This window comes from Epinephelus lanceolatus, chromosome 6, assembly GCF_041903045.1.
Source record: "Epinephelus lanceolatus isolate andai-2023 chromosome 6, ASM4190304v1, whole genome shotgun sequence".
NCBI classification, from domain to species: domain Eukaryota; kingdom Metazoa; phylum Chordata; class Actinopteri; order Perciformes; family Serranidae; genus Epinephelus; species Epinephelus lanceolatus.
The window spans coordinates 4,516,464-4,531,618 of record NC_135739.1 but is presented as its reverse complement, the minus strand read 5'-3'; the positions used below and the strand labels follow the sequence as shown (position 1 = coordinate 4,531,618).

The following is a 15,155-nucleotide window of genomic DNA, read 5'->3' as shown; positions in this document are numbered from 1 at the left end:
TATTATGGCACAGGTGGACGCGTGCACCTACTCATGGACGAGAGGCTGATGCTTGTAACAGCATGAGATGTAAACAAACTATACTACACAAACTGTCACACTACACTGTTAGTAAAACAACTTGATTGACTTTTGGTTTCACACTGGACATGAACAGCAGGCTCCTGGGTGAAAGTCCTGAGTTTGTTTGACCCATCCACCCAATGAAGGCTTTCTTGCTATTTAAACTACAGTAGTTGCCTGGAACATCATCATATGCGGCTGCCTGGGTTGTCGCATACCATTGCTGAAGTGTGCCTCCATGCATCGGTGTCTAAAACCGGATTTATACTTGCGCGTCAGCTCTATGCAGACCCTACGTCGTAGCCTATGCATGTGGCCTACGCCATTGTGAGCATTTATACTTGTGTGGTGGCGTGTCTGTGTCACTCTGCAGTTACACCTCCAAAACACTAGTTGGTGATGTGATTTCTGTGAAGTCCTGTAAAGTTTAGTTGATTCAAAACACACATTAAACACACATTAAACATGACTTAATAGCAATAATTTCAAACACAAGTACACAAATCAGCTTCACTATAACTCGCAGCATTCACAGACAAACACTTGTCTTTATCTGGACACATTTTCTCCACAAATACAACATGCTAATGTTATTAGCACAAGCCTATAGCATTTTACATTGTATAAATTAGCCTAGTGGCTAGCCGACTTTTCCTCTACTCATATGAAGCCAGGGACAACAGCAACATGTAACAAAGGTGATGTTACAAAATTTGTCTCCATTACAACTCACAAGATTCAGCGGCAAAACTAGTGTCATATAATAAACTTGTTTTCCAAACAAATAGAACACGCTAACATTATTAGCACAAGCCTATGGCATTTTACATTGTATGAATTAGCCTAGCAACAAGCGGAGATTTCCTCCACACATATGAAGCCAGGATAAATCGCACACAGGACTTAAAATGCTATTTTTGTGGAGGCTTTATTGTCTTCATAATTTATTGTTTCTCATCTATGAAATAAAAGTAAATAAAAGCTTTGTTTCCACTGAGGGAAATGGTTTCAGTTTACGCAGTGTCATATGGTTACGTTTCTGGGGAGGTGCACGTCAGGCTACAGAGCAGTGTACGGCATCAGTTTGACACAGAGGTATAAATCCCGCTTAACACTGACCAAGTAACCGGGTCGTGATATCTGTAAAGAGACACTGATGTTTAGTTTTTAAAATGTTTTTTTTTAGGGCTTTGAGCACCAAAAGCTGAGTGCCATTATGTTTTCTTATATTTGACAGATAGCAGACATCTCTACAGCCGATAACTCCAACACTCGGTCGCTTACACAGAAATAATCCATATTGCTAAAGAGCACCACAGGTAAGAAGAAAATATGCAGTTTTGATTTTTGGGTGAACTGTCCCTTTAATGTTTTGTGTTTTACAAGAGGCAATGACCAAAATCATTATTATTATTATTACCATTCATGGGTGGACAGAAACATGACTACCCAATGAACGATGATGTCGCTCCCTGCTGCTGGCTGTGTAATAGCTAAAGTAACTGTTTGCAAACACATTTATCACAGAAACTTTTAAGGTGATAATATAACAGTGTTATTTTTACAGCCTGTTACCAAGATACACAATATTTACTCTTCTATCATTCTCCTTTACAGCAAGACTTTTGCAGTCATAACTTGTGTCTCCTGTCAATGACAGAATGCCAGATGTGCACTTAACAAAGCCTCTGAAGAGCCACAGAGGACACAGGCTGAGTAATAACTGTAAGAACCATAAACAATATTGTTTGAAGTGAGCTGGACTGACACAGAGACATACGGAGGGGGGGTGTGACAGAGAGTTAGGAGATCTGCAGGTGCACCAACAGTTTGACAAAACAAAAATTAAAAGAAAAATAATATAAATAAATAATGTAAGTATGATCTCAGCATGGTCAGCCTCTCTGCACACACTCACACAGCATGAGTTCATAAACAAGTCCCTGCATGCAGAACTCTCAGTGTTCACATGTCGTGCACACGTTAAACCGCATCAACAGATGAACTTGAACTCAGAGGGATTGCTTTGGATTGACATGTAATAATTAGGCTACAGGGTGTTTCAGGGGCAGCGTGAAACATGACTCCTCCACAGTAAGAGGTGTTTTTAACGGAGGGAAATCATTCGATACAAAAGCGGTGGCGTGAGCCCCAGAGACGTCAGCAGTCCCCGCCTTGAATTATAAGAATCAATTGTTCGATTTTTTTTTTCTTCCAAAATCAGAATATTTGGTTGGAGGCGTTATCTGACTGTCAGACGCACACACACACACACACACACACACAGTGCGCGCGGCTATCAGAGGCACCAAAACATCTGGAGAAGTCAGACTGAAATAAAAACTCTCATCACATCACAGGATTTGTGTCATTCACTAGTTCTCCTGATCATCTTTCTGGAGACGGTCCAAGAGGTTTGAAGAATGCGTCGCACCTCAGCCTGGTATGGCTGGACGCTGTGTTTGTGCGCATCTTTGGCCGCGAGCGCGCAGGACTACCCCGAGGACGACGAGATGATTGTGGATCTGATCCGCGAGGACGGGACTGCACCTGGAACCGGAGCCGAGCCCGCTGCTGAGTTCCTCAAGTGCAACAAGGTATTAATAATCATTGTGTCAGGGGCACTGAAGCGCATCTTCTACATACTGCAAACAGCCTGCTATCATACCTGGAGCTGTGTACCTGACAAGTTACAAGTCTTCATCGCCTCATTATTATGCAGGGATGATTTTTATATTATATACATGTAGCATATATTATTTTTTTTATCTCAGGGTCAAATAATCACGAGACAATATTTGCTGCAGCTAAAACCATGTTGACAGATGAGCAGGATGAATGTGATTAACTGCTCATTACAAAGTATTGAGTGACATTTAAAAAAAACTTTCTGTGCGCATGCCTCATTTCTCCTGTAACCTGCATTGGGACAGAGCACCTGTACTTTGTGTTCTGTGCGCTGTGCTCCAGGCAGCTTGGCGCATGCCCGGTCAGTACCTGGTGGTTCTGCGTCAGGGGGCGCACGACTCTCACGTGCAGAGGACCATCAGGAGACTGAAAGCCAAAGCAGCCAGGAGAGGTTACCTGCTGGAGATCCTGCAGACGTACTCCGGAGCTCTGCACGGCTTCCTGGTGAAGATGAGCAGTGACGTCCTTCACCTGGTAACTGCTTCACTGGCTGTCAGCATGCTGCATGTGGTGGTGAATAAATAAAGGTGTGGGTTAACCTCTTGCAGGTGATCAATATAAGGACACTAAAAAATCTATTAACTCATGTAAACATCAGTGGATTTATTTGTTTTGCTCCTCATTAAAAATACACAGTTGGTTTGAAAGTACTGAAAATATTCACCTTGTTGGAAGTTTTATTTGATAAGGTTTCATCTCACCTGAATCACAGTGAGGGCGGCACGGTGGTGTGGTGGTTAGCACTCTCGCCTCACAGCAAGAGGGTTGCCAGTTCGATCCCGGGCGTGGGAGCCCTTCTGTGCGGAGTTTGCATGTTCTCCCCGTGTCAGCGTGGGTTCTCTCCGGGCACTCCGGCTTCCTCCCACAGTCCAAAGACATGCAGATTGGGGACTAGGTTAATTGATAACTCTAAATTGTCCGTAGGTGTGAATGTGAGTGTGAATGGTTGTTTGTCTCTATGTGTCAGCCCTGCGATAGTCTGGCGAGCTGTCCAGGGTGAACCCTGCCTCTCCCCGATGTCAGCTGGGATAGGCTGGAATGGATGAAGCGGTTAGAAGATGAATGAATGAATGAATCACAGTGGATGAAATGAGGCTCATTGACACTGATCGACAGAACTCTTCAATATCAATACAGACTTGCATCACCTATGCAGTTATTACAAGGCCGTAACCATGGAGTCAGCAGTTGATTGATTTGCGCTTGCAAATCAGCTTACACTTTAGTCAAAGAAAACTTTATTTTATAGTTTTTGATAAATATATTAGGGAAACATTTTGAACATATTTGAATGATCTTCAATTTGAGGTCATTCAGCAGTACAACACTTTTGGAAATCTAGATCAGTAGTTCCCAACTGGTTCAGCCACTGGTTCCAGATCTGTCATTAGCCGTTAGTTCAAGATCCACACAGTTTAGAATATTCAGCATCATACTTGTGTTTGGCCACGTCACCAAGCTAGTTTGTTGTCTCTGTTAAGTAGCTGTCTGTTATTCACTCACTCCACAGCAGGAAATGGCACTTCAAAATAAAGGTTTTTTTTTTTTTTACAAACACACCTTCTAAAGTCACTTGCAGTCCATTCAGAATGGACCCACGACCCACCAATTGGTAACCACTGATCTAGAAAATGGAAGAACATACAGAACATAGAGTTGCATAATCTGGATATCATTGGACATCTATATTATGTCTGCAGGTGATAAACCTGAGGGTTAGCATATAGATTGAAGAATAGAATAGAAGAATAATAGAGGACCCAGGATAGACCCCTGAGGGACTCCGTGAAAAAAGAGGGCCATGAGAGGAGGAGAAGAACCTGACGGACAGTTCAGAATCAAACCAGTCTAGAGTCACATCACTGAGAACCTTCATCCGCTTTGATCACTGTCCAAAAAAATCCAAATTACATCCACTGTGATTCAAATAAAAAACATAAAACAGTCCAAGGTGTTGCAATAGTAAACGGGCAGTTTCACAGTCATCAACCTCCTGTGCAGGCTTTTATTTATTTTTTTTGCTTTAGACCTACATTAAAATTTCACTATGTTCCTACCAGGCACTGAAGCTCCCTCAGGTTCACTACATCGAGGAGGACTCGTCCATCTTTGCTCAGAGCGCCCCCTGGAACCTCCAGAGGTTACTGCAGCCTCATGGTGGGACTCCTGAAAATGGAACATACAGGCCACCCAGTGAGTCCGCCTCTGTGTCTGTATCTTAAACACACACACACACACACACACACACATATACCTGTAGTAATCATTATCACAAATCCACCTACCCTCTGTCCTCTGCAGATGATGGAGGGATGGCGGCGGTGTATCTGATGGATGGCAGTGTTCAGAGCTCTCACAGAGAGGTTGAAGGACGAGTGCTCATCACGGATTTCAACAGCGTCCCTGAAGAGGATGGAGTTAGAGTTCACAGACAGGTTACACACACTCAAAGGAAATAACCTGTATGTTTGCCAGTGCAGCTCAATAACAAATCTTTCACCAGCATGTCAAACCCTCTCTTCTCTACAGCCCAGTCAGTGTGACAGTCACGGCACGCACATGGCGGGAGTCGTGAGTGGGTCGGACTCTGGAGTTGCTCGAGGCACCACTGTTAACCTGGTCCGTGTGCTTAACTGTCAGGGGAAAGGGACCGTGTCAGGAGCTTTGGCGGGTAGGACTCCTACTGTCTGTTGTACCACACAGAAAATGTGTTATGACCAGTGCCTCCCAGCACTGTCCACTGGTTGTCCTTCATTAAGCACAGCAGCTTTTTGCTTTTGTTTTACAGCATACTGGATCACTTTAGGCCCATTCACAGTAGTTAGCTGGAGATGAAGCTGCTTTTGCATGCAGCCATCTTGTGGAAACATGTTCAACAACATCTGCAGCATCAGGGTTTATATATCTATATATTCAAATTAAGTGTATGATTTCTTTGTCTAAACATCTCTCTTCTGTCCTGCCCAGGTGTAGAGTATATCCGAGCAACTTTACTGGCCCGTCCTGTGGATGCTGTGGTTGTTTTGCTACCTTTCATTGGTGGTTTCAGCCGTTCATTAAACGCAGCCTGTCGGGACATGGTGGCTAACGGAGCTGTGGTCATTGCTGCTGCAGGGAACTACAGAGACGACGCCTGCCTCTACTCACCTGCCTCAGAGCCAGAGGTTACACAGCCCTTACGTTAAAGGGACAGTTTACCCCGGAATCAAAAACACATATTTTTCCTCTTACCTGTAGTGCTACTTCTAGATATTTAGATAGTTTTGGTGTGAGTTGCTGAGTATTGGAGATATCAGCTGTAGAGATATCTCCTTTCTTTTGAATATAATGGAACTAGATGGCACTCGGCTTGTGGTGCTCAAGGCGCCAAAACCATACATTTTAAAAACTCAACATCAATGTCTCTTTCCAAAAATCGTGACCCAGTTACTCAAGATAATCCACAGACCTTGTTGAGAGCAGTTTCATGTAGGAACTATTTTCTTTCTACCAAACGACGACCACCAACTGCATCACTGCAGAGAAGGAAGTGTGCATGGACAAGAAGCTCATACTCATGCTCTTGTGTGTGCAGGTCATCACTGTAGGGGCTGTTAACTCTGCAGACCAGCTCATGTCACAGGGAGCAGGTGGGACCAACTTTGGACGCTGCGTTGATCTGTTTGCACCCGGCGATGACATCATTAGTGCCAGTAGTGACTGCAGCACCTGTTTTACCTCCAGGAGTGGCACGTCACAGGCTGCTGCACATGCTGCTGGTGCGCACACACACACACACACACCTAAAATGAAGACAGAACATGAGTAACTAAAATGATCTGTGTAGCTGTGGTAGAAGTGCTTTACATTTTGGTTTGTGCACCTGTAGGTGTAGCAGCAGTGATCCTGTCGTCCAATCAGAAAGCATCACCGGTGCAGGTCCTGCAGGTGATGCTGCATCATTCCGTCAGCAACACCATCAACTTCCTCTCTCTGTCTGACACACATCGCCTCGTCACGCCGAACCTGGTAGCAGCCATGCCTCCTGCCAACAGCACAAGTCAGTGATGCACAACACTTCTTACACACACACACACACACACACTTACACTGTGTGTCTGTTTGGGTGTGCAGACAGGGAGCTTCTGTGTCGCTCAGTGTGGTCAGAGAGGTCAGGCGTCACGAGTGCTGACAGGGCCATCAGCCGCTGTCGTCAGGGGGAGGAGATGATGAGCTGCAGCAGCTACACTCCTGACCACGTCCACGTGGGAGAAAGCATCACTGTGAGTTCACACTGATTTCTCCTTTTCACTAAAAAACACTTCAAAGTGAGGTCTTATGTTTAAACCCGTCACTCTGTGTTTACAGGTGAACAGAGGGCGGATGGAGTGTGTTGCCTATAACGCTCCAGGGGGCACAGGTGTGTATGCTGTGGCACGTTGCTGTGTGATAAGTGGTCTGCAGTGCCAGGTCCATGCTAGTCCTGAGCCCGGACGAGATGCTGAGTGTGTCAGCTCGCAGCACCACCTGACCGGTGAGTAACAACTATAAGACTACTTTGCTTTCCTGCAGAGAGAAAGAGGATCGATACCACTTTCATGTCTGTCCATTAAATGTAAACCAGCAGACGTTTAGGGACTGTAAGAAAATTATTGGGGTAGAGAGAGGGGGCAGAACTTTATGTTTATGTTATGTCCCTCCCCAGGGCACAGTGGTAGAGGGTCATGGGAGGATGCCAATGAAGCAATATTACATCAATTGGCCAAAGAGGGGCGCTATAGCAACCGACTGAAATGTCAAACTTTGAATGGGCATATCTCATGCCCCGTATGTCGTAGAGACATGAAACTTTGCACAGAGATGCCTCTCCTCATGAGGAACACATTTGCCTCAAGAACCCATAACTTCCGCTTATATAGATTTTCCGCCATTTTGAATTTTTTGAAAAACACTTCAAATGGATCTCTTCCTAGGAAGTTTGAGCGATCTGCATGAAACTGGGTGAACATAATCTAGGGACCAATATCTAAAGTTCCCTCTTGGCAAAAGTTGGAAAACTTACTAAAACTGAGCTTCTATAAGGCAATGACTTTAACTATCTGCCTTTCAACGTGCTACCTCAACTACTAATGTACAGTTTTAGCCCACTAACTATCCCACTATTGGCAATGGTCCTACTGTACTTTCAATAAAGCAATCGTACAATCAAATTCACAAAAACTCTGTCTGAATACATTGCTCTTCTTAATGGGTTCAGTTGACTATTTAATCTGCAGTTTCCTGTGACCTGTATCCCAAACACACACCATGTGAAACTGTACGTGGGCAACTGTGCACTCAATGGGTATGGACTAGTTAATTAATATGTGAGCAGGTACTGGTACCTTTGAACAGAGCCAGACTAGACTCATTTCCAGTCGTTAAGCTATAAGCCAAACATCTCCCGCTGCCAACTTTATATTTAAAGGAATACTTTAGTCTCCAAATGATCAGTTGTACATCAGTTACTCACTTCCTGTTACACTGAATGAAGAATCCAAAAACAGGGCAAATTCTTGATGAACTAAAGTCAAAGGCGACCATGTTTAACAACAGCAAAACTGTATCCAAACGTGTTTATAAACTCTCACATGACTCTTCTCGTATAATCCAAGTCTCATTTATCCAGGCGTATGCTCAGTGAGAATGGACAGACGTTAAACGTAAGGCTCATTTATACACCTTTAAAGTACGAAAACAGATACGTCTGTTTAAAACAAAAATGTCCCCACCCTTGTAATTCCATGCGTCCGTTATGATGGCATAGATACAGCCAATAGATGGCACTAGAGAGCACAGTCAAAAGTTTTACACAACGGCGAAGGAGGTCATAATAATGTACCTTTACACGGAGGCATTGCTGTAGGCGGCGAAGGTCTGTGTGGCGATTACAAATACAGATGAAACGAATGAGAAGGCTCCGTCCATCTCCGTATCTAAAGTTGAGCAGAAATGACCCTCAATCGATGCTCTCTTCAAAGCCAGACTTAACTTAAACGAACAATAATTTTCCCTCCTTGAACACAGAAGCTGCCGCGATCAGTTTGTTTGTGTTATGATGCGACTTTAGGCAACAGTAGATCTGCAGCTCCCGTGTTCAGCTGTGCACATGCTGCGTTTTTGGTGCCCTTAAATCCACTGTTTTAAATGTGTATGCAGAACAGGCTTGCTCGAATGCCGTTGCGACGTGTTCCTGAGCACCTATTTTTGATGCATGTCACGTGATGGCAAACAACCAATCACAGCCCACAGATATTTTTCCCTTCTTCTGTTAATATATCTCAGAGCTGATCTGCACTCAGGATTTCTGGTAAGCAGGCTACGATACTGTGCTTGCTATGGTTGCTCAGACATAACCTGTGTCTGCGCTCTTGAACGCTGGCTCAGAGTAGCCACAAGAGTTGCACACGGCACCCGACCTTGCGTTCTCCAGGCGGTTAAAGACACAGCATGTGTGCGGCGCCTACAGCTGCTGTTTTTGTCAATGAAGTCCGGCTTTGAAGAGAGCGTGAATAAGTTTTACTAACAGTTCCCTGTTGGAAAGGGCCGTCTGTTTGAGAAGTACTCAGCAAACGACTGGAGAAATGAAACCTGGATTATTCTGCACGAGTTGCGTGAGAGTTTGTAAACGGATGTTTTGATTTAGTTTTGCTGCTGTTAAACATGGACCCCAATGAGTTCAATTCATCAAGAATTTTTCTTCAATTTTGGATTCTTAAGTTCACCTGAGGCATGCAAGAAAAACTAGGTTTTCTTTACAAATCCAACATAACACAGGATGAATAACTGATATACAGTCATTTAGGAGGTGAAGTGTTCCTTTAACCCTTTGAACCCTGACAGCACATAGGCTGGATTTCTTTTAAAAGCACAGGACGAAGGCAGTGAGCAACCAAAGAAGAAATTACCCCAGAACATTTGCAAGAAATTATTAAAATGAGAAAATTAGCCAAAGGGAAAATTAAAATAAAATAAAAAAAATAAATGAAAGAAGGTATAAATAATAAAACATGAATATGACAATATAGGAACCCTCTTTGGAAAACAGAGAAACATTTTTTTCCCTTTAATTGGTCATTTTATTACGTTTAATTTATTATTATTAGTGTTGTTGGTATTTTGTTATTTCTAAAATGTCTGACATGTAAGGGAAGTCTTTATTTTGTTGTTGGACAATAATATCTGTGCTTACGATATTCTTCTGAACGAGAACACAGTTGCTCCCCTGCTCTTATAAGGGATTTAAAAATTAAAGTTAAAGATATTGCTGGGAAAAACAAGACAGAAAAACAAGAGAATTAATTGAAAAAGAGTGCTTAAAAATTACAATAATTCTGTACCATAATTCTAAATCTCATAATAATAACAAATAGTTTTTCCCTAGCTTTTTCATTTTTCCTCATTTTTTAAAAATAATTTTCTAAATTTAATTTAATTTTTTTTGCTATTTGTGTGACAACTCTTACCAAGTTTCTCACTGCCATTTTTTAAGATATTTTTTTTGGGGAGAGTTTTTGCCTTTAATTGACAGGACAGCTAAGTGTGAAGGGGGGGGGAGAGAGAGGGAATGACATGGCGCCTGCTCTATCCACTAAGCCACCGATGCCCCGCCATGTTTGTTTAAAAAAGAAATCGCACCAGTCAGCTCAGAGTTTAAAGGTTTAAATGCTTGCGAACGGTGTCTGAAAGCAGCAAAAGAAGTGACGTCGCTCCAGGTTTTAAAGGGTTATAGAGAGACATGAGATTGGCATCAATCCTCTCATCTAATTCTCAGCAACAAAGTACATCAACATATTTATGAAAACGTCACTCTGCTCCTTTCTAAGTGATATCTGCTGATGAGCTGGAGTCAGTCCAACTGTAGTGTACACAAACAACCTTTCAACCAAGCGTGAGCTTTTGATGTGGCTGCATTTAGAACACCTTGGTCAATTATGCCAGTTACCATGGCAATCACCCTGAAAGGAAAATGTACTCCCTGCCAACATAAATACCAGCTTTGTGTGCAGTATAAAGCGCGGGGTTGTCAACCGTCATAACACCTGAATGGTCTCTTAATTTACATTATTACATTATAAACCTCATTCACTGCCTTCATGATGACTCCAGTGTGGTCAGCGTGAGCTCGTCTGAGAGTCATTGATGGACAAAACCTGAAGACAGTGGAGTACGAGCACTGCACACACAGATGCTATTTTGATACTTCACGTGTACTCTGCTCATTCTATATTGTGAAGGGCTCATTGGATGAGTGGAATATAGTTTCAAAGACCATGTCGACCCATCCATGAGCGCCTCACATGATGGAATTCACACGTTTGAAAGTTTTGGCCTGTTTGAGCTCATGTAAACACACAGCTCGTGTCTCTCTAGGCTGCACATCTTGGTCCGCTGCCGAGATCTCGTCTGACTCTCGTCCACATCACGGTGATCAGAAGCGTTGTGCTGTGAAAGACAGGGTGACATCACACGCCGTGTGCTGCCACGCTCCATCCTTAGAGTGCCGCCTGTTGGAAAACATATCAGGTGTTAAACCTCAGGTGAATATGTGAAACAAATGTCTGTGATGATCACGTCCCAAACTTCCCCTCAGGCCCTCACCTGTTGCTGCTGTTGTGTTGCAGGTGGAGGTGTCCTGTCCCTCTGGCTGGACTCTGACAGACTGTAGCGCCGTCTCTCAGGGCTCGGCTATCTTTGGGCCAGTTGCTAAGGGCAACAGATGCCGTGTCCACAGTGCCACAGGAGCCGAGGGGGCAGCTGGCATTGCTGTTTGCTGTCGTGTCAGACCACCAGAGCAGCCCGCCACAGCTCGCTGATCCACTCACACCACCTCGATGTCAAACACCTTGAAAACAGCTTTGGTTTTTCTCTACCGTCGTCATCTTGTCTTTTCTTCAGTGACTGTGAGCTCCTCTGTGACGCTGTCTGTGTTTCAGTTTTAGGATTAGGTCCAAATATGCTCCAGTGTGGTATTAATGTCTCAAACGTTGCCTCATCTCATGTCGTCTTGTTTGCTATTTTTAAACCATACAGTTTGTAAAATGTAACCAAATATTTTTGTATCTTTTACTAAACAGTTATGATAAAAAGTGATTCCACAAACATCATCTGTGAGTTTCCTTTTTTGGTTTGTTTTTTTATAAAATCACAGTTATATTTATCCAACATACTGTCCGCATGCTCTTAAACGGAATAAATTAAACTTTATGATTTATAAGACAGCTTATTATAGTTTTTCAAAGGGACAGTTTACGTTCAAACCAACATTAGGTGAGAGGCAGGGTTCACCCTGGACAGGTCACCAGACTATCACAGGGCTGACACATACAGACAGACAACCATTCACACTCACATTCACACCTACGGACAATTTAGAGTCACCAGTTAACCTGCATGTCTTTGGACTGTGGGAGGAAGCTGGAGTACGAACCAGGAACCATCTTGCTGTGAGGCGACAGTGCTAACAGCCACACCACTCACTGTGCCACCCAAGTGCCATCTAGTTCCCATTAAATTGGAGAGAAGGCAGACATCTCTACGGCTGATATAGCCAACACTCTGCAACTCACCAAAACAATCTAGACTGACAAATAGCCCAACAGGTCAGAGGAAACACATGCATTTTTGATTTTGCAGTGACCTGTCCCTTTAAGACTCAGGGCAGTTATGTGGACATGTGTACATTACCTAATGAGTTTGTAAAGTGAAGGCAGAGCACAGTTTCAAACTAACAGGCATCCAAATAATCAGCCTTTTTTTAATAGCAGACATAACTACAGCTCTCTGAGTCATGCACAACACCAGGACCCTGAAACTGAAGCAGCTAAATGGAATTCAGCCTTCATTAGTGTCATTATCTACATCAGTGTTTTTCCCCCTGTGACGTGTCAATGTGTGATAAAGGACACTGAAGAGTTGACACACAGAAGGACAGGCAGCAGATGAAACACCCATCAGAGCACACACAACTCACCACAGATGTTGTCATGACGGGCAGAGGAGAGTGTTTCCAGCTGTGACTGCAGGTGAGGAGCCAGGCAGCGGCAGCAGCAGCAGCAGCAGCAGCAGCGGTGGCGGCGCTGTGGGTAACCAGCCTGATTAGCAGCTTGATTAATGAGCCAGTTATCTTCTGCTTACTTTGTTTTGCATTTCATCTGGAACAGTAGGTGCACACAGAACAAAACCACTTTGCTTTATGCTTGACTGAAACACATTTGTCTGACCCGAGCAGTGAACTGGTTTTATGTGACAGTGAACGGAGTGAAAAACACCATTTAAACCAAGCACACTCAGAGGACTTAAATCCTGATTGTTACTGATTCAGACGGACTGATTCCAGCATGGAGAGCACCACACTGCCAGCTTAGGCGCACTGATGAGTGGACTGAGGTTTGATTGGCACAGGAAAATCTGACACCATTACTGCTCAAGTGTTGCAGCCCTTCATCAACATTTGTGTCATCAGTGTGAGGAGGACTCTCAGTAAAGAACATCAGCCATGACATGAGGGTGAGGGTGATGTGTCAGTGCACATAATTTTTTAACCAATAGGCCTGCAGGAAAAGCACAGGCATTAAAAATAATACTCATGAGTGACTTTGAGGACCTTAAAACTGAAGCAGCTAAATGGAACTCAGCCATCAGTAATTCTGTTATTTCCACCTGTGCCCTTCCTGCTGTGACGAGTCAAAATGTCTTCAATGAAAAACATATTTATGGTCTGCAGGATCAAATCAGATGAGCTATTACAGGAATATTTCACCCATCAAATGAATGGTAAATGGACTGCACTTGTGTAACGCCCTTCAGGTCCTCTGCCACTCAAAGTGCTTTTACACTATGAGTCACATTCACACATTCACACACTGGTGGCCGGGGCTACCACACATGGTGCCACCTGCTGCCAAGTAACCATTCACACGCTCTCACACACTGATTGATCAGCCATCAGGAGCAATTTGGGGTTCAGTATCTTGTCTAAGGATACTTTGGCATGTGGGCTGGAGGAGCTTGAGATCGAACCACTGATCTTCCAATTAATGGACCATTTGTATATTAGTAACATACCCCGCGTTATGCTAAATTCATGACGAACAATTTGTTTTTCTCGCACAGTGAACAAAGAATCTAAAAACAGAGAGAATTCCCGATGAACTGAAGTCATGGGGGGCTGCAAAACTACACCAAAACGTCTGCTTACAAACTCTCTTACGTGGCCTTATTTATCCAGTCATATGCTCAGTACTTCACCGACAGCCCTTTATCTATGCTCTCTTCAGCTCCAGACTAAAAGGGTAAAGGGTAAAATTACTGCTTTTTTCTACGGAGTCTGGCTTTGAACACAAAGCATGGATTAAGTTCAGTTCCCCATTGGCAATGGCTGTCTCTTTGGGAAGTTCTGAACATACAACTGGATAAATACGACTTGGATTATATTGCACGAGTTGTGCGAGAGTTTGTAAGCAGATGTTTTGATATAGTTTGCTATTCTTAAAGTCCTCTATGACTTCTGCCTCCGTGATCTCCAGTGGTACTGCTCCATTTTGTGTGGTGTAAGCTCTCAGAAATTTTGCACAAATACAAAGGAAATGAACGCACAGTATGGACAGAAGGCTCTGTCCGTATGGAGCTTTATCCCTATCTTTATTCAAGAGAGTGGTATATCAGTTTGAGAGCATTATTTATTGATTTCACGTTCAGATTTTGTGATATTGTCCCTCAAACCCTGCCCTCGCACTCAAATAGCCTCTGCTTGCACTTAGATCTGCTCAAACTGTGCGCTCAGATACCATGTTGCTCGCACAGATTTCCTGCTCCACCTTCAGCTCTTCTCCTCTCACGCAAGCTGCTTCTGTGCGCTCGTGTAATTTCTGCTGTCAGATTTCTGCTCTCAGATTTCTTGGATTTTTTTGTGTAACAGCCCTGTCAAAATCCCCCATCCAATAGAACACCAGGTTTATTGTTGACCAATGAAATGATCCCTGCCTCCGTGCAAGTGCGCTCGCTTTAGTTTTGGAGTGACCCGTCCGGGTGGGTTCTCTTTACCCGGGTTCATCCACTCCCACCCTCCAGGGCTTTATTAAATGTTCTTCACTTGCTTTCTTTACTACTTTTGGGGACTGTTAATTTACACACGTGCAGCCATATTTTTTACTGTAAAAGCCACATAGAATATACATAATGATATAAACCTGGCGTTCTGTTGGTCGGGGATTTTGACAGGGTTGTTACACAAAACAATCCAAGCACAAGGCAGAAATCTGACAGCAGAAATTCCACGAACGCACAGAAGCAGCTTGAGCGTGAGGAGAAGAGCTGAAGGTGGAGCAGGAAATCTGTGCAAGCGACATTGTATCTGAGTGCGAGCACACAGTTTGAGCAGAAAC

General features: G+C 43.6%; 1 protein-coding gene across 1 annotated transcript; it reads left to right on the top strand.

The window, feature by feature from the left end:
- Positions 1 to 2,170: 2,170 nt before the first annotated feature.
- On the top strand, positions 2,171 to 11,871 carry pcsk9 (proprotein convertase subtilisin/kexin type 9). The gene is made up of 12 exons (XM_033621281.2): positions 2,171 to 2,660; positions 3,034 to 3,225; positions 4,812 to 4,944; positions 5,053 to 5,186; positions 5,281 to 5,422; positions 5,719 to 5,915; positions 6,326 to 6,509; positions 6,620 to 6,790; positions 6,865 to 7,013; positions 7,099 to 7,264; positions 11,143 to 11,309; positions 11,394 to 11,871. Exons 1-12 carry the CDS (start codon positions 2,487 to 2,489, stop codon positions 11,583 to 11,585), a joined length of 2,001 nt encoding a protein of 666 aa, XP_033477172.1. The 5' UTR covers positions 2,171 to 2,486; the 3' UTR covers positions 11,586 to 11,871.
- The last annotated feature ends 3,284 nt before the right edge of the window (positions 11,872 to 15,155 follow it).

Coding starts and splice junctions, on each gene's coding strand:
- pcsk9 (XM_033621281.2), top strand. CDS start 2,487: ATGCGTCGCACCTCAGCCTGGTATGGCTGGACGCTGTGTTTGTGCGCA. Junction 3,226..4,811: donor GCAGTGACGTCCTTCACCTG/GTAACTGCTTCA, acceptor TGTTCCTACCAG/GCACTGAAGCTCCCTCAGGT. Junction 5,916..6,325: donor CACCTGCCTCAGAGCCAGAG/GTTACACAGCCC, acceptor TTGTGTGTGCAG/GTCATCACTGTAGGGGCTGT.